General features: G+C 38.5%; 1 protein-coding gene across 7 annotated transcripts in view; it reads right to left on the minus strand.

Moving 5' to 3' along the window:
- The window catches only part of rbms3 (RNA binding motif single stranded interacting protein 3), a 958,643-nt gene that overhangs the window by 182,903 nt on the left and 755,649 nt on the right, over positions 1-20,091 (minus strand). For all 7 annotated transcript variants that reach the window (XM_062958203.1, XM_062958201.1, XM_062958202.1 and 4 more), the window contains one exon: positions 3,967-4,124. In XM_062958203.1, the coding sequence (XP_062814273.1) occupies positions 3,967-4,124 (158 nt within the window). The remainder of the gene's footprint in view (positions 1-3,966; positions 4,125-20,091) is intronic.

Consider the following 20,091-nt stretch of genomic DNA (forward strand, 5'->3'; position numbering starts at 1 on the left):
CTGTACTGGTTTCTGCCAGAGTCTTTGAAGTTCAATCTTGAGGTCCTGATAGCGGCTGAGTTTTTCCTGTTGTTTTTCATCTATGCGACTGTCACCTGGGATGGCAACATCAATGATCCAAACCTTGTTCTTTTCCACAACTGCGATGTCTGGTGTGTTGTGTTCCAGAACTTTGTCAGTCTGGATTCGGAAGTCCCACAGTATCTTTGCGTGCTCATTTTCCAATACTTTTGCAGGTTTGTGATCCCACCAGTTCTTTGCTGCTGGGAGGTGGTACTTGAGGCATAAGTTCCAATGAATCATTTGGGCCACATAGTTGTGCCTCTGTTTGTAGTCTGTCTGTGCGATTTTCTTACAGCAGCTGAGGATATGATCAATGGTTTCGTCGGTTTCCTTGCACAGTCTGCATTTTGGGTCATCAGCTGATTTTTCAATCTTGGCCTTAATTGCATTTGTTCTGATGGCTTGCTCCTGGGCTGCAAGGATCAGGCCTTCTGTCTCCTTCTTCAGGGTCCCATTCGTGAGCCAGAGCCAGGTCTTCTCCTTATCAGCTTTTCCTTCAATTTTGTCAAGGAACTTTCCATGCAGTGTTTTGTTGTGCCAGCTGTCAGCTCTAGTTTGTAGTGCGGTTTTCTTGTACTGGTTTTTTGTCTGCTGTGTTTTGAGGAGTTTCTGATTTTTGACTTCAATCAAAGCAGGTTCTTCACTTTGCTTGACATATTCTGCCCCGCAGGTGCCACCTTGACGTGGTGGGGGGGCTTAGCTGCTCCAATGATGACTGAGGGCTGTGCTGGCGGTAGTGTAACTACCGGCAGGTCCAACCAAGCCAGAGAGGCCTCAGCTGAGGAGCACAACCAAGAGCACCTAACCCATTAGCATTATGGAGAATCAAACCCAAACGAAGTCTATACTGGCTCGGTCGTCGCCCAGGATAAAAAGGACCGCGGTGGATGCTGCTGATTCTGGACATCCATCGACAAGTGGGCTACGGAATCATCAAAACCCAAATGAACAGTCACAGAAGCGGCAAAAATATACAATGCCAGAAAACCGCACAATTATTATTATTATTATTATTATTATTATTATTATTATTATTATTATTTATTACTGGCTTCTTCCTATACATCAAGGTGGGGAACAACAGCCGGTATAACACCCGAAGCTAATAGTAAATATTCCTCACTGTAGCATCTATCTGGGCTGTGATGTGGAGCAATGGATCCAGAAACAGCTAACACTGTTAACTAAACAGAAACTTGTTCCTTTCCCATAGCAAGTAGTGGTGAGGAAAAATAAGAGTAATGAACACCTTAGATAAGTTTTAGTGAAGGGAAGTTACTGGATTTTCCTCAGGGCTCAGGTGGAGGTGAAAATCAAGGGATGATATCAGGCTCATCTGATCCTACACTAGAATGATCCCCCTTCTTGCTCCTTTCCATTTTAATGAAACTAGGTTAAATAAAGTGTCCCTTATTCAACCCAAATATCTATGTCTGATCATATTATCCATGTTTGTCTTTATCAGAAGAATGTTACTGGGTCCTTTTATAAGTCTGTATTTCATTTTGTCATTTTTATTCTTTCCAAATCTCCACTAAGTCTGCCAGAAGAAATACTAGTCTTCAAAATGTAAGTTAATATTTCAGATATGTCTTCCGTGTTATCAAATTTATAATAAGGTAAAATTAATGAATTTGCTAAGGAGGAGCAATAATGTATCATCAGCCTTCATTTCTTCTTAACATTTTCTTGAGAGAATTGTTCTTTTGTATCAAGGACAAAAGGTGAAATTGCAATGCCTATTAACTCATGTTACCTTATTAACACAGAGAAAACTCCGATTATGGTGAACTAAAATAAATTGCTTTGCAAAGAAATGTATACAACTGTTGTTATCATTCCAATTTCTTACTATTTTATGTGTTCCTTGACATATATACTTTATTAAAGGAGTTTGGGTTTTGCAGTTTATGCATACGCTTTGGGAAAATTCTGAGCTGTTTGATTTTTTTACTAGAAACTAGCATAAAATGAATGGGAAGGGCATTTTGAAACCAGTCACAAATCCAGTATTTTACAGGATTGTGTTATATAATGGTCACAGCTTACTCATAGTATGAAACAGTGCATCTGCCCATTTTGTTAGTGGAGGGTAGAATAGGAAGCACTCACTAATGACATCCCAACACATTTCAGTTAATCTCTCCCATATGAGTTCCACAGTTATGAGGATCGCAAATACGGAGTCTGCTAATTCATATTGTACAAACCTGATAATTCAAAATTCAAGCTTGTATTGAATAAAATTATTTTCACACAAATGTGTGTGTGTGTGTGCTTTAAAGACAGGTTTGAGAACTTTAATTGCCCTCTAATACTCAATGAAAAAGAAATAGAAGCATTTTACTTTCTGAGAAACGACAATACTAATAGCACAATCCCAGACAAGCTCATTCAGATGTAAATCTCAGTGAATAGTTTCTCCTAAGGCTATTCTTTTCACACTTGATGCGAATGATGCTTAGGATGCCATGTTTCTGCACATTAAAAACTATTTATTTATTGGTTTACTGAGAGTTTTTGGGCTGTATTGTTATGTTCCAATAGCATTCTCTTATTGGTTTCCCATCAGTCTGGGTCTCAATGTAGTTTACAGTTACAACAGATACAGTGAAACATTTTCATTGCACAAAAATTAAGAATATAAACTATTAACATCTTTTACAATAGTGAAAAACAAAACCATGACAAAGAAGAACTTATATCAACAACATAGAAGACAAAAGACTATTTCCCCCTTCGCATCCTGCCCTCAAAGAACCTCTTGAAACATATATTTATTTACCTTTCTAAGCATATATCTCAGAGTCTGGGAACATCTATCAAGAAGACCCTCTCCCATGTTCCTACCAGAAGCACCTATGAGAGTGGTGGAACAGAGGAAAGGGCCTCAACATGTCAAGCGTATATGGGCAGATATTTTCCTTCTGATAAAATGGATCTGAGTGGTAAACAGCCTTGTAGGTCAAAAGATAAATAGTGCCCAGAAAAGACTGCATCATTCTATTCTGTGAAAGAGATTCCTTCTTAAATCAGATGTTCATTCTATCCCGTTCAAATACTACATTCTGGTTCTAAATACGCAATGCCTTCTATATCATCACCACCACCACCATCACTACCACAAGCACCATCATCGTCACTATCACAACTACCATCATTATAACAAATGCAGCAGCAGCAATACTGGCACCGTAAACGTGTATATATGTGTGTATGTATGTGAAAACCTTCCAGTATTCTAGTGTCTGAAATGTAATGAGAGGTGTTGATCACAGAAACGTTTGCTATTAACAGTCTTAAGGTGGACCTTCTGGGTTTGTAACCAACCAAATAATTTGGCATAAGACAAGTAAAGGCTATAATAATATTTCTTGATGAAGCATAACTCGGCAGTACTGTAGTATATTCCTACAGAAAAAAAACTTTATTGAACTCAATAATTTATTCTATTTTGTAGGAAATATCTGTTCAGCAGATACTCTGTTCCACTTAAGCTCTGGAACAGATTTTTAATTACCTTATAGAGACAGTGTGGATCCTATATATTTCAGAATTACTCTTTCCCTTTTCACTTCTATTCTTTACAGTGGCAGAATTAAGAAATTTGCAGCAGAAACATTTATAGGCTCTTTGACAGAATGACATATATTCTTAGTAAAGTTGAAATTGAGTTGCTACCTAATTATCCCTGATTATTTCACTGTCATCATATTAGATAAAATAATCCAACTTTTCAAGTGATGGGTTTTCAAGAGAGGAGTCCTCCTCCTTGAACACTTTCAGAATTCGACATTCACAAGGCCACAGAGCAATAGCAAAGATGGCTTTTGAAAAAAGTTCAGAGGATAATAAAGGGAGAAACATATTCAGCACACAAAGCAGAAAGAACAAGATTTTCACCTGGCAAAGCCGACTCCTCTACTGACACCATTTGCATCTCTTAATATTCTGGTGGAAATGACATGTCCGAAGGGTTTCAGCATATTCTCCAGCTCCTGCTCATCCATGGAAATTGGTAAGTTTGAGATGTAAAGATTTGTAGGGTCTTGTTCTTGTTGCTAAAATAAAAGAAACCACCTTATTAAATTCAAAACTAACCAAACATCCTTCAGCTACATTATGTCCCAGATGACATAAAGTGACAAGGTCTTCAAGGATTTATAGATCAGGTCATATGAACATTATGCATCTTTATTTTCTGGGGAATTGAAGAAGTGCTCTTAAAAATCACTGCAATGGCAACCATTTAATCAAATGAAAGGAATACTTAAAGCCTTTTCCAATAGTACAGGCAGTCCTTGAGTTACAAATATCTGACTTACGAATGACTCACAGTTAAAAACGGGGATGAGACAACAGGAAGTGAGAGAAATCTACACCTCAGAAAGGAAATTCACTCCTGAAAGAGTTATCATGGAGAAAAGGTGTCTCCACTGAAGCTTTATCCCCAATCCTTGTTTCCACAACAAACCAGGTTTTTCAAAATCTAATTATCTAGGGAACTGTCCTTCAAATACTTCATTAATTTAGGAACAGGAAAGGGACATATCACTGTTCCTTCCTTTATGGTAGGAAGGCATTGGTGCTTTGTAACATAGTTCTTATGTCCAACCTCCCTCTTTTCAGATATGACATTAATATACATGGGTTATAGTAGGACCTAACAACATATGGCCCTGGGCCTGTATAAAATCCACATTATATAGCAGTGTGGACTCAGATCACCCAGTTCAAAGCAGATATTGTGGATTATCTGCCTTGATATTCTGGGTTATATAGCTGTGTGGAAGGACCCTTGGTCTTCCATTTCAAGTCATATTTGCAGTGGGGTCAGGTAGAGACTGCTGTGCTTGTTTAACGAGAATAATTTGCACTAAACTCTTGCCCTTAACTCTCTTTTCCCTTTCCCATCCATAAAGATTCCATAAATCTTTTCCTCCATTTTTTCTAGTTACTAAGATGTTTTCCTCATGTACTATTATTCAGAAAATACACTCAAATGCAAGCTGAAATTATTGAAATATATTCCATAAAGGCATGCAACAATCCATTGAAGAATGAAATCAAGCACAGAAAACAGACAGATAGGAGATTCAGGTTTGACTCCTTTCCAAAATGATTTTTCATTGTTTTGCCCCATTTTCCATTTTCTTTTGGAGTGAACTGTAGGTTAAAAAGTGGAAAATTAGCCATGTGTTGATTAGACTAGTAAACACTGTCAGAATGTCAAGTTCTAAAGTCAACTGAAATATTAGAAAAATCTATCACAGCTCAATTCTAGTTCCATCACTCTATTAATTGAAAACAATAATTCAATTATACCAATGTTAATGCTTTGATTAGTTAGTAATTCAGCCAATCACAATTTAAAGGTTGACATGCTCCATAAATACACACAATCACTCCAGAGAAATAAGAACACGGCATAGGTAATTTCCAGAATACTAAAGGAATGAATGAGTATTAGACCCAAAGCAGTTGGTTTGTAATGCATTTTTTATTTTCACAGACTATTGGAGGTATTCTGCTTCAGAACTATCAACAAACTATAGATCTCATTCAACAAATTTAAAATACCCAATTTTTAGTTTCCGTAAATATCAAAATCCTTGTAAGTATCCTGCAAATTACATACTTTCAATATGTAAATATTTTCAGCCACATTTGAAACATTTCTTAACTTTCTACTTTTCTTAAATTCATAAGTTATACATTTAACATCATTTTGTTGAGTTAAATGCAAAAGATGACAACAAAACATATATTAAATATAAAATCTTACGAACTGTGGAGTAAGTGCTCAGGCTTACTCACTGAGCATCTCTCTTTCTGTCTCTGAATCCTTCCATCATTCTCCCTTCTTTCTTCCCCATCTGCTCTATTGTATATCTATCAATTCACCTAACAAGAGGTAAACATTTGCTTATTTCATTCCACATACAAGAGCTTCCCCTTCTCTCCAAAACTATTTTTTCTCCCAACTGGGCAAGTTTGTAAGTTTTTCCAAATATTTTGATAATCTTTCTCATTTTGTGATATTTTTGTGAAATTTCCACACCTACTTTTTGCAGAGAGATTTCTGTCATGATTTTGTTACAATGAATTCAATGAATTTGTGCAGGAAAAATACTGTTTCAAAAAGGTATTAAAATAAGCACACACCACACTCATAACAGTTAATATTTGGGGGCTGCATTATGATTACCTGGTTAATTTTAAGTTTTGAATTTTAATCTACATTTCATCAGTGGATTTGACTTGTGTTTTAACTCTGTGTATTTTGTTGTATGGTTGTTGTATGTTTTCTGGGCTGTATGGCCATGTTCCAGAAGTATTCTCTCCTGATGTTTCACCCACATCTATGGCAGGCATCCTCAGAGGTTGTGAGGTATACTTCTGGAACATGGCCATACAGCCCGGAAAACATACAACAACCCTGTGATCCCGGCCATGAAAGCCTTCAACAACATATTTTGTTGCATGTCTTTTAACAGTGTTTTATCATTAAAATAGTGTTTTAATGATGCTGTATCCTGCCTCAAGCCACAGGGAGAGATAGTTAATGAAATAATAATAATAATATCGGTTCATGCTAAAGATGAGCAAATTGAGAATTCCTTTTACAAATATGCAACTAAGAAGCTTTTTGTGATACTTCATGCTTCCCACTGAATGGTTAATGCAGTGGGATTACAGCTATGCTGCAAATAGGGCGACCAGGCAATTAGCCAAATATATAAATATCCATGCCAGAACAGGGAATGTTTCATTCCCCCATCCCACCCCCTCAGTAGATATTAATTCATATTAGTTCATGGACTTCATGCTCTAAAGCAAATGACTGGCCATGAAATAGTCCTTATAGATACATGGGCAGAATCTGAGAAATGAATCCTTGTAGCTAACTCCCATCCTGTTGCACCCCTAGACTGCAGAGACACCTCAAAACCATGTTGGAGCCCTAGGCTATAAGCAATACAAGTTGTTTATTGAAGAATATATATAAGCAATAGCAAATCAAAGTTCAAAGTCAATGAAACAAAGTTTTAGTGCACCAGATACAAGATACTTGAGAATCTTGAAGCAGGGGTCCATGAAAATCAAGCACAAGAATAAACTTCAACAAGATATCAAAATTAGTCCAAGGAACAGATTAAAAACTGGAACAAAGAACAGGATCTTTACTTGGATCCAAAATGCAAAACTTTCAGGAACAATGACTGGATAATCCAAAATTCCCCAAGAGCAAGACCAAGAACTGGAACAAAACTCAAGATACAAGGCTACAGGAACTTGGCATGAAAATCCACAGGAACATGAAACAAGATTCCATGAAGCATGAAACAAAAGTCCATGAAACAGGAACAACACTCTTGATTAGCAAAGTTACCACCTCTGAAAATTTCTCCCAGAAGCGGTTCCTCTTAAAGCTGGAATCAAGACCTCTTTCCGCGGGAAGTTTGCTCGAAACCCTTTATCATTGGCAACCATCTCCTCCTCAAAACCTCCCTTTTTTGTCTCTGTTGACATATTGCTTTCTCTCTGTCAACTTCATTACTCTTATCACAACTGGAATGCCCATCTGCCTAGGGATAACTCAATCTTGACTATCCTAAGGAATGCGGTTCAAGCTGCCTGCTTGAAACCATTATCTGGACCTTATTCGGAGTTTTTGCACTAATCACCCTTTATACATAGCAATTGATGTCTTGGTTTTAATCATTGTCATGTTATGTTGTTTTATACCGTGTTTCCCCTAAAATAAGACCTCCCCAAAGAATAAGACCTAGTAGGGGTTTTGGGGGATTGCCAAATATAAGGCCTCCCCTGAAAGTAAGATCTAGCAACTAAGAATGGGACCTTCCAGGCTGCAGGAGAGTTCCATTGGGGAGCATGGCTGCAGGGCAGAAGCAGCACTCATACGCACTGGAGGGAGGGAGGGAGGGAGGGAGAGTGCTTGCTTTCTGTGCCTCCTGCCTGTCCCCCAGCCACGGCTCAAACCTTCCGTCTGCGCTGCCTGCCGTTTCTTTCTTCCTTCGGAGACAAGGCTCCGTCCTGGCCATGCTCCCTTCGTCCCAGAGGCTTCTGATTGGCTCCTGGTGCCAGGGCAAGGGAGGGTGGGAGGGAAGGAAGAGGGCTTCAACACCCTTTCCTGCTCCTTCTGCTTCTTAAAGGTACAGGACGCATTGAGATTCTCCTCCCATTCTTATTCCTATCCGATGCCATGAAACTTATTATTTTATACTATTATTATTACCATATTATTAGCCTCATATTCTGTTATTATTATATCCCATTATTATATTATCCTATTAATATATATTATATCATTATATTCTATACTATTATTCTATTATATTATCATTTTATTATTATTATTATTATATTATTATTATTATTAGCATATTCTGTTATTATTATTATATTCCATTTTATATTATCCTATTAATATATTTTATATAATTATATTATATTCTATTATTCTATTATATTATCCTATTATTATAATATTATTATGCTATTCTGTTATTATATCCCATTATTATATTATCCTATTAATACCATATTATTATCATAATATTATGTTATTATTATATCCTATTATTATATTATCCCATTAATATATTGTATATCATTATAATATTATTTTATTATTAATCTATTATATTATCATATTATTATTATTATTATTATTATTATTATTATATTATATTATTCATGACTACATTGAAACTAGAATAGAGAGAAATCAGCGTGGAAACCTTGTGAACCCTAAACTGCAAGAGGTACCATAGATTGCTGTACATGTAAATAATGGTAGTAACAATAAATTTTTGATAGGATTCACAGTTTGTCTGGTTATGCTGGTTTGTGATGACAACTACTTTACAGTATATAATAAATGTTCATTTTGTTGTTCAACAATAAATGTGAGCTCTTTTTCATGGAAAAATAAGACATCCCCTGAAAATCAGACCTAGTGCATCTTTGGGAGCAAAAATTAATATAAGACCCTGTCTTATTTTTGGGGAAACAGGGTAACTATTTTATTATATTGTGTTTTAAATTTATGGATTATATGTTAATTTATGTTGTGGTTGGGTTGTTTTCTCATGTAAGCCACACCGAGTACCTTCAGAGAGATGGAGGTGGGGTACAAGAATAAAGTTGTTGTTGTTTTTGTTTTTGTTGTTATTATTATTATTCTCCCAGAATCCTCAGGAACAAACTCTGGCTGTCCAGGAACAGCAGTCTCACCCAACTCTGGCTACATGGGAATCCTAGGCCCCAACCCAGATTCATCTGACAGAGCAGGTGCAGGTACAATCACAGGCTGAACAGGCCCAGCCTCAGGCTCACCTGACAGCTCAGGCTTACCTGACAGTTCAGGTGCAGGCTGGGATACAACACCTCCCCCCTCACACAGACAATGAACAACCTTCATGCAACAAATACCAGTACTTCACTGGCAAAAAGCAAGGGTGAGGAAAGAGCTTCAGATGTTCTCGGACTCTACACTCCCATATGAACAAGGATAATGGGAGCTAACATCTGATTCACTACCTTTGGCAAAGGACACCCTATGAGCCATCCTCAGCTTGTTTCTTGTGGCTCTATTCAAACAGGCCATGACTCAGAATTTAGCTGGCCATATGTAGGTCATAAATACAGAAGTCGTGATTTTCCTCCCAATATAGTATTCATTGTATATCAGGCTAGTTTTCAGAATGGAGTCAATAGGATGGAAATTATGGTGGTTGCAGAATATATCTACATAATGGTATTTTTGTGCTGGTCCTAGTTAAACCAAGAAATGTGTAAATAGAAAAATTTAAATGCACTACTTATGACTTGTACATCCTCAGGTTTTTTTAAAGGCAGGAAAATGAATACTACATTACAGAGAATAAATAAAATATTCAAATCAACACAAAAAATAATTCAGCTGGAATAATGGAAATAAGATATTCCTACCAAGTAGATTAAAACAAAACAGTTGAATGAATGATTACCAGTGCAGACATCAACAATGAACTGGACATATTTATGTGGAATTTAATGAGCTTCAACAATAAATAATTATGTTCTGGAAGTGACGTATTTATTTCAATCTGATTATAGGAAAGAAATGCTAACAAAATCTTAAACTCTTAACAAGCAAAATATTAAGCCAATTGCTGTAATAAAATGGGAAGTATAATAACTAAGTAGCCAGTATGGTGTACTGATTGCACTCTGAGAGACCAACGTTTGAATCCCTGTTCAACCATGGAAATACATTGAGCACATTGTTGCCAGCATTATCAGTTTTATTAGTTACCCACCTCTTAACATGGCTCAAGGCAGAGTACAACATACATAATATACAAAGATAAAACAAAATACCATAAAATTAAAAACCATAGAACAAATTTTAAAACACCAATACTAATAAAATATCACACTAATAAAATAATGCAATAATTAATAAAATAATACTAATAAAATGCCATGCCTTAGGAATGATAAATTGCATCTGAATACATTTTGCAATTAAAAAAAAAACAGGGTCTCAATTGTGCAACAAATTGAAGGCACACAAAAATAACAACAGCTAAGGGGGCATAACATCCTCATTCCTCCCTTGTTCAGATATTCACATTTTTCAGTATGTATTTTTTTAAAGACATAAAGGAGAACAGATATTGTCATCTGAAAATACAGCCTTGTGAAAATTGTCATTGCAAGATGAAAACTTAATCTGCCATAGTCAACATTAAGGTAACACTGTGCACCTGTGTGTCTCCTTAAACAGTCACCATGCTGACTTATGGTGGTCCCATGAATTCCATAGGGTTTTCTTGGGTAAGGAACAATAAGAGGTGGTTTTGCCAGTTCCTTACCCTGAGTATACCTGGTATTTATTGGCAATTGCCCATCCAAGCAGAGCATGTTTAGCTTTCAAAATCTGTCAGGATCTGGTGCCTTTAGGGAGGCCCTAAGATATCACAAAAAAACCCAGATGGCATAGTGTTTAATGTAGTATTTAAATGAAACTATATCTCCAGAGTGTTACTTTGAATGACAACCCAGAAAGAATATATGTAGGCATGTATCAGAATTTTGTAGAGGCTCAAAATATGGCTAACCCTATAGAATTACCATGTGTTTTATTTCATTAATTATCAATTTATTTGTTTGACTTACATTCTGCCTTTCTCCAAGAACGGAACTCAAGCTAACACAGCAGATTAAAAAGGAAGAAATGCAAAAAAGGCCTTTCTCTCAACAGTCAGTCAATTGCTGAGAGTGGGTCTTTTGTTCAACCACAAAAATAGGAGGTATATAGAGAGGGCAGCTTACCCTCCTTTGGAAGGAAGCTCCACAGCCTGGGAAGAAACCAGTCTGTAAGCAAAGTAAAAACACAGTAAGACCCCCATAACTAAGAAACCTGTAACTTCAGTTTCGCTTACCCATGGGCAGTGGGAAAATGGTCTCTCTAGGAATTTATTAGGTTCTCTTTCCCTTAAAGTTATCACTGAGTTGCACTGAAGGACCTAGCAAATGCAATTCTATGGCATGCTGAGACTGGAAGTGAGATAACTTAATGGTATTTCATCATATTCATAGTTGCACATTAACAGTGGTCCTACCCAGGGCCGGCCGGAGATATTTTTAAATGTTAAGCGGGGGTGCTAAAAAGCGCCCCCGCCACCGGCCCCGCCTCCCACGCCCTGGCCCCGCCCAGCATGCCCTGGCCCCGCCTCCCACGCTGCGTGTGAGGCGGGGCCAGGGCGAATAGTGCTGGGGGCGGGGCCAGAGTTGGCCCCGCCCCCCGTCCAGCATGCCCTGGCCGCGACCAGGAAGTAAGGGCAAAATGGCCTATCTGTGCTGTGCGCATGCGCACAGCCAGATAGGCCTTTTTGCCCTTACTTCCTGGTCGCGGCCGCCGATCGCCCGGGCGATTGGCGGCCGCGACCAGGAAGTAAGGCCAAATGGCCTATCTGTGCTGTGCGTATGCGCACAGCACAGATAGGCCATTTGGCCCTTAGTCTACAAACTAAGGGCAAAAAGGCCTATCTGGCTGTGCGCATGCGCACAGCACAGATAGGCCATTTTGCCCTTAGTCTACAAACTAAGGGCAAAAATGGCCTATCTGGCAGTGCGCATGCGCACAGCCAGATAAGCCATTTTTGCCCTTAGTTTGTTGACTAAGGGCAAAATGGCCTATCTGGCAGTGCGCATGCGCTGCAGGAAGTAAGGGCCAAATGGGCTATCTGCGCTGTGCCCGTGCGCATGCGCACAGCCAGATAAGCCATTTTTGCCCTTAGTTTGTTGACTAAGGGCAAAATGGCCTATCTGGCAGTGCGCATGCGCTGCAGGAAGTAAGGGCCAAATGGGCTATCTGCGCTGTGCCCGTGCGCATGCGCACTGCCAGATAGGCCATTTTTGCCCTTAGTTTGTTGACTAAGGGCAAAATGGCCTAGCTGTGCTGTGCGCACGCGCACAGCACAGCTAGGCCATTTGGGCCTTACTTCCTGGTCGCGGCCGCCGATCGCCCGGGCGATCGGCGGCCGCGACCAGGAAGTAAGGCCCAAATGGCCTAGCTGTGCTGTGCGCGTGCGCACAGCACAGATAGGCCATTTTGCCCTTAGTCTACAAACTAAGGGCAAAATGGCTTATCTGGCTGTGCGCATGCGCACAGCACAGATAGGCCATTTTGCCCTTAGTTTGTAGACTAAGGGCAAAATGGCCTATCTGATTGTCGCGGTTTGGCGTGGGCGCAGGGATTGAAGCCCCGCGCCAACACCGGAGGCGTCGGTGGCGCTACGGGTCGCTGTCGACGCCTCGACAGCGCCCCTAGCGGCCAGCGCCCGAGGCGGCCGCGTCAGCGGCCTCGTAGAAACAACCGGCCCTGGTCCTACCAGGAACATATGCTCCAGGGCCATGGGGGTCTTACTGTATTGGGAGGCTTTGCTTAATTCTCTATTAAAGCATTTCAGATGTTCTAAGGCTCAAGTTGGCAGTAAAAATAGATATAAGTGACTGAAACTCAGTGACCTCCTTGCTCATTAGAGATAGTTAGTGTTTGTGGGCCATAAGGTGTCCATTCAAAATTCATAATTATGGTGCTATGATTCCACTTTAACTGTCATAGCAATATTCTGTGGAACCTTAAAATTTTTAGTTTAGGGAGGCTTTTTAGATTTGGTAGCCAGAGTGCTTTAGTCCCTCATCAATGTACAAATTCCATGTTTCTATAGAAAGCAGTCATGGCAGGAAGAAGGAATCACTATATAGGTTGAGTATCTAGAAATCTGAAATTGAAATGTCCAAAATCTAAAACTATCCACATGGATGGCAAAAATAGTGACACTTTTGCATTGTAATGGTTCAAAATACACAGGCTTTTTCATGCATTGAATTAATAAAAATAACTGTGAATAAAATTACTTTTAGATTATGTATAGAAATGTATATGAAACATAAAAGAATTTATTTTTTAAATTTGGGGCCCATCTGTAAGATATCAAATGTATCCAGTACATGCAAATACAGTTATTTTAACAATTGGGGAGGGGGATACAAAATACAAAGTACTTCCAGTCCCAAGTATTTCAAATAAGGGATACTCAACCTGTAGCACAATTATGCAGCGTGAAAGAGCCTATGGCAACAATTAAATTAAACTCCTGTTTGAATACCACTCAGCGAAGAGAGCCCTTCTTATGTACCCTCCGTGTAATTCCCTCCCCTCTCTTTCTCCCCCTCTCCCACTTCTCTCCGTCTTTCTCTCCCTCTTTCTCTTTCTCCCTCTCTCTCTTTCTCTCTGAAGGGGGATGTGGGGGAGGGAAAAAAGAGAGGGCAGTTGACTTAAACTGAGAATGAATAAAATGAGTCCATGTCAAGACAGGTGTGCAGAAATCTCATGCCAGATTATGGCTGGCTGGTTGAAAACAGAGTCCAGCAAATTAATGGTATGTTAAAAACAATATTTACACTAACTGCAATGTGAGAGCATTTTAAGCACTTGGCACCGAGCACCTTGCTGTGAGAGCTGAGCTTGAGAAACTGTTAGGAACATTTGTGTAGGGGATGCAGCCAGAAATGCTGTCACTGCTGCCAGTGGGAAAGATCTGAGTCAAACCTCCAGAGCTGTGCCAAGAAACTCTTCTGGGAGCAATCAAAACTGATTCAGCCTGAAATACTCCACATGGCTGATGCTAAGACACTTTGAAACAGAAAAGGAGGGGCAGCAAGACTTTAACATCTAGTTATATTGTGTGTTGGAGGATAAAATGAGTTGTTGAACAATGTGCTATCTGCTTCATTTGAGGTGGACCTTAGAAGCATTCATTTCCAGTATATTAACAATACTGTTCAAAATAAAACAGAGTGTTCATGCTTTAATACATGTTTAAGAACGCCTTTCATCTCCTAGGGCACATTTAATACAGCATGCTTCTTCTGGTAATGGGAAAACATTAGAAGAGTCTATAATCATAGGAATGATATGAACAAATCCAAAGAAGAGATTTAGGCTATATGGATGTACACATTTAGGGACTTTGAACTGACCATCTTAGATGCAAGGTCTGGTAAATAGACGTAGATGACCTTGAGATGTTCTAGGGCTTCTCTACACTAGCCTTTTACCCAGAACTGGAAAAGAAATTGAACCGGGATTGCCAAATTACACCAGGGACTTCCCTACTCTCTCAGCCTCAGAGAAATGTAATGGCAAACCTCTTCTGAAATAATTTTGCTAAGAAATCCTAGGATATGGTCACCATAAATTGGAGCCAACTTAAAAGCACAAAAACAATACCCATCTACTCTTTTATTTCTACTCCATCTTTTCCCCAAACTAGGACTCAAGGTTAGTTACAAGATAGAAAAAATTACAATGCAAATATGCAAGGTGAAAGATATACAGAAATGAGTTTAAAACAGTATTAAACTAAGGACAAAATTGAAACTATTTAAACTAAAAAGGATAGTTTAGAACAAAGAATGAAAATAGTGCAAGACCAAAAAACCCCCCACTTCTCCCATATAACAATAACTTTTCGAGGCTTGCTGAAATAAGGTTTTCATTATCTAAAAGGACAACAAGGAGCCAAAAAGAAGGAGTCAAATTAACCTCCCCAGGAAAGAAAGGTTCAGAGACCAGGAGTATTCACTGAGAAGGCTACGCCAGTTTAGGTGAGGACTAAGAGAAGTGATGGGATAGAGCACATGTGTCAAAAGAAAGGCCCACAGACTGAATTCATCCCACCACAGGGCTTACAATGCCAGGGTAACATAGTTACCGTACATTTATACAGTCTTACAATTATTATTTTTTTCGTGTCAGGAGCAACCGGAGTTGCTTCTGGAGTGAGAGAATTGGCCGTCTGCAAGGACGTTGCCCAGGGGACGCCCAGATGTTTTTTTTTTTGGATGTTTTTACCATCCTTGTGGGAGGCTTCTCTCATGTCCCCGCATGGAGCTGGAGCTGATAGAGGGAGCTCATCCACACTCTCCCCAGGTGGGATTCGAACCTGGCAGCTTTCAGGTTACAGTCTTACAATTAGAAATGGCCCTTTGAAGGCAAACATAAGGATGATGTGGCCCTCAATAAAAATAAGTTTGACACAATTGCCCTCTAGCTCTGTTTCCTCTACCATTAGAAAAGAGATGGGCTACAAGTAGTATTCCAGATTTTCTTGGCTGTAATTTTATCAGCCTTATCCAGCATAGTGGATGGTGAGATATGGTAGGAGTTGCAATCCAAAAAGACCAAAAGACAGAAAGTTTCAAGCAGATTGCACACACTTTTTAAGTTGTCCATGTGAGGAGGTGATGTGAGTGGAAAGACAGCAGGGATGTCAGTGTGCCCTATAATGCTACAAGTTTTGTAAACCTTTTCTTTAAAGTTAAAAAAAAGAAAATATGGCATCTTTTATAGTTAAGATAAATAAATGGCACCCTTCTCATATAGTTAACGTAAATGAATGCTACTTCCCTAAAGATATCACAGACATTCCCTTGATCTTTTAGACAAAAGTGTAGAAAAGCAACCCCTACTTTGCAGAGGCAAAAGATTTTATAATACTGGACTCAGATCAGAGCAGTTTTGACACAAGTAAACATCTTTGAAGTGGAAATAGTAGTCCTTACTACATCATTTCCTATATTAAAAGAAATAACAAACCTTAGCTTAACAAATCATTGATAACTTTTTAAAAAAATGCTAATTTGTTTAGTTAAGAGGTTCCTAACAACCAACTATTTCATGTGCTTTTTTGATCATAGAATTGTAGAATTATAGTTTCAGTGTAACTGTCTTGGATGTATCCTCTGTAATGGGATCCTAACTCCCCCTTGTGGCTTCCCCCTTGAGTCTCACCTGCAGATAGTGTAGTTTTAGTAAAATCTGAATAAAAATAATCATGCCATATCAGACCAAATGCCCATCTATGCCAGCATTTTGCTCACATCACATTAACCAGCTACTTATGGGAAGGCTACATTCAAGACTGTTACGTAACCCTGTTCTGTTTGTGGGAACAAGGATAGTGAGAAAAAACTTGAAGTGTGTGAAATAATGGGTTTTTTTTTTCAAATAAACTTTGAAAGTCTTCTTGAGTATACTTTGGAATATATATTAATAAAGGAATGTGTACCAGTCTCCACTTTAGCTCCAAAATTGTAATTTCTAACTTGGCACATGTGCTAACAGGTCCATAAAGTTTTACATTCAATAAGTTTAATCTATTTATATTAGATGGCAAATCTCCTTTACCACAGCTATTATTAGCTGAAACATCAGAGCATGTATGTCCAAGACAGAAAATGCCAGAGTTGGAGGGTAGATGTATGGGGAAAAGAGGGGGTGGAGGACATGCAACAGATCACAAACTAAACATGAGTCAACGATGTGATGAGGTGGTCAAAATTGCTATTTTAATTCTGGATTGCATCAATAGAAGAACAGCATTAAGTCGGAAGGAAATAATGTTGTTTATCCAATGAGCTTTGATCAGATCTCACCTGAAATACTCTAGCCAGTTTAGGGCATTACAGTTCAAAAGGATATTAGCAAGCTGGAACAAGTCCTGAGAATGGCAAACAAGATGATCACAGTTCTTGAAATCAAACCTAAAGTTTCAATAATCTACACAAGCTAAATTGAGCAGGGATGAGTGGACTTCATGGCATCCACATGATGGACAAGGCCCTAAGACAGTCTTGTGTTAACCAAAGTCAGGAGATGACCCAAAGCTCCCCAAAAGATCTCCAAAAGATCACCTGCACTTTGGGATGTGTAAACAGCTGGGCTTGTTCTGATTCTGAAATGGCCATAGCTGTTAACATGGCCACCCTGTTTTTTTTCCCAGCCTTGAAAAGCCAGGTACAGGAGGGGGCACTTAGTATCCTCGTTGTATCCTCACCTTAGCGGCAACCAGTGGACGCACAATTTTTGGTGATCAATGTTTGCAAGATGTTCTAGTGGTAGTTGGAGCACCAGAGAAACTGGAGAAGGGTCCTCCTTTCTCCTCTCCATGCCACTCTGGTGCTCCAGCCAGTGTCGGACCATGTGATGAGCAATGGCTACCAATAAAAAGAAGAGAAACCAGAGATGGCATGGTAGTTATCATCAAAGAGCTGAAGGGAATCTAGAATATGGAGCAAGAAAGATTAGAACATGAATCAATGGATTCAAACTACAAGAAATTTCTTCTTGCCTAAACATCAGAAAGAGCTTTTACATATAAGAATGTTTGTTGATGGAATAAACTGCCAAACAGTAAAGTGGATTCCCCAATTTGGAGGTCTTACACAGAGGCTGGATGGGCATCTTTCAAAAGTGATTCTATTATGTATTCCTGCATGGCAGGAGATTGGACAAGCTGTGGCCCTTGCAGCCCATTGCAATTCTAAAATTCTTTGATTTGTTGTTGAAGGAGAGCAGGACGAGAACTGGGGGAGTGGGGTTAAGACATTTTTAAGGCATTTAAAGTTGGACACACCTGCTAGTTTTCTTTAAAGATTCTTATTCAGGAAAAGCATTCAGGCAATTTTCTATCCCATTTTTTTTATATAAAACACACATTTGAGTAACAGTAAATATATTAAGCTTTCTGTATTCACACACTCACTGTTCTGCAACGATTCCACTCCACTATCCTTCTGAAGCAACAAAAACAACAATTTCTAACTACAGAGCTCAGGTGAATAACAAGAATTCAAAATTACCATTATTGGGAAAGTGTTAAGAAGTTTTGAGAGATTTTGTAGGGCTGTATTATTGTTTGACTTTTTAACCAGATGCAAATACAAACCACTGTCATATCCCCAGTGATTGCTTGCAAAGACAGATGAATGCCGCTTTGTGATGTGTTTTATTCAACTTCTTATAAGGCATAAATGATTCTGAGATGTTCATACTTGAGAATTCCTATTGGAATATGGCTTGTGTGAATTTACCCAGAGTTCAGATCACAAAGCTTACCTGTGAGTGCATTATTCACTTTTGAGCAGCAACCTGAAATGGAAGCCTACTAGTCTTTAGGGAGACATCATCATGTCATAAATCATCTTGGTTTTAGGAATAAGACTTGAGGAGGGAGGATCTTTACAAATACTTCCTAACAAAATGAAAAATGATGGTGACTGTTTGGGAAAGCAGGCCTATGTGTTATTGTTTTAATTTTTAGAGAAATCACCGTACTGTGACAACCTATCTTATACGTAAAAGATTGTGTAAAAACTGGATTCTTCAGAGTTACTGTGATGTGTTTTAATGAACTATGTATGCTGCTATGTTTCAAAGATGGTTCTAAAAAGGATTATCAAGAAAAAGAATGTTGCACTGAAAAGTATGTTAGGTAAATAGGGTTTTATTATTTTTGATGTTGTAAGCCTGAGATAGTTTCTGAGCTATGGTGATTCTAAGTTGACTATATCACAGTATTTTTTTAAAGAATCAATTTATTCATTGATCTGATAACCCTAACTAACTTGTTAGTTTAACTGTAATTCCAAAATTTAACTCACTAAGTTTTTTATTAGAAAGTTGTTAACACTGGTGTTATTTTGCCATTGGGAAACACAGATTGGGCATTCCTTATATGAAATTCCAAAACTCAAAATACTGCAAAACCTAAAATCGTCTACATGATGGTTAAGATGGTGACGCCTTTGCTAAAGATATTGTTTAAAATTACATTCAGGCTATGTGTTTAGAGCATGTATGAAACATAAATGAATTTCATGTTTAGAATTGGGTCTCATCTCCAAGATATCTCATTATGTATGTATATGCAAATACAGATATTCCAAAATCTGGAGAAAAAATGAAATTCAAAACACATCTGATCCTATGCATTTTAGATAAGGGATACCCAACCTATACAATGAAATTTTGTCTGATTTCTCCATATGATCAATTCAATTATTGTATCTTAAATTCTAAGAAAAATGTCCCAAACACAGCAAAGCACTTCTTGGTTGCTGTCCAACCATTCATGTGTCCTTTACTTCTCCACCTCCTATTGCCCCAACTGAGCCAGCATACATACCCAGCAGTGAGTAACAAGCAGACAATTTATTTTTATTCCACTGAAAGTAGTGTTTACAAGGGACGTAATAGCCATGCTAAATATTTGAAAGACTGTCATATTGAGGAGAGGTCAAGCTTGTTTTCTGCTCTAGGGACAAAAATATGGAGCAATGGGTTTAAACGATAAGAAAAGAGATTCCACCATACATTAGGAAGAACTTCCTGACAGAAAAAGCTGTTTGTGGAAAATGCTGCCTCAAAGTGTGGTGTTCTCCTTCTTTGGAGGTTTTTAAGCAGAGGCTGGATGACAATCTGTTAGGAATGCTTTGACTGGGTGTTCCTGCATAGCAGGGGGTTAGACTCGATAGCTCTTGTGGTCTCCTCCAACTCTATCAGTCCATGATTATATGTTTTAGAGCCATTTATTTATTTATTGCGTCAGAAGCAAACTGAGGGTACAAGTTGTAATGTTTTTTAAAACACAGAGTTCGGGGGGA

The sequence above is a fragment of the Anolis carolinensis genome, chromosome 6 (assembly GCF_035594765.1).
Source record: "Anolis carolinensis isolate JA03-04 chromosome 6, rAnoCar3.1.pri, whole genome shotgun sequence".
NCBI classification, from domain to species: Eukaryota; Metazoa; Chordata; class Lepidosauria; order Squamata; family Dactyloidae; genus Anolis; species Anolis carolinensis.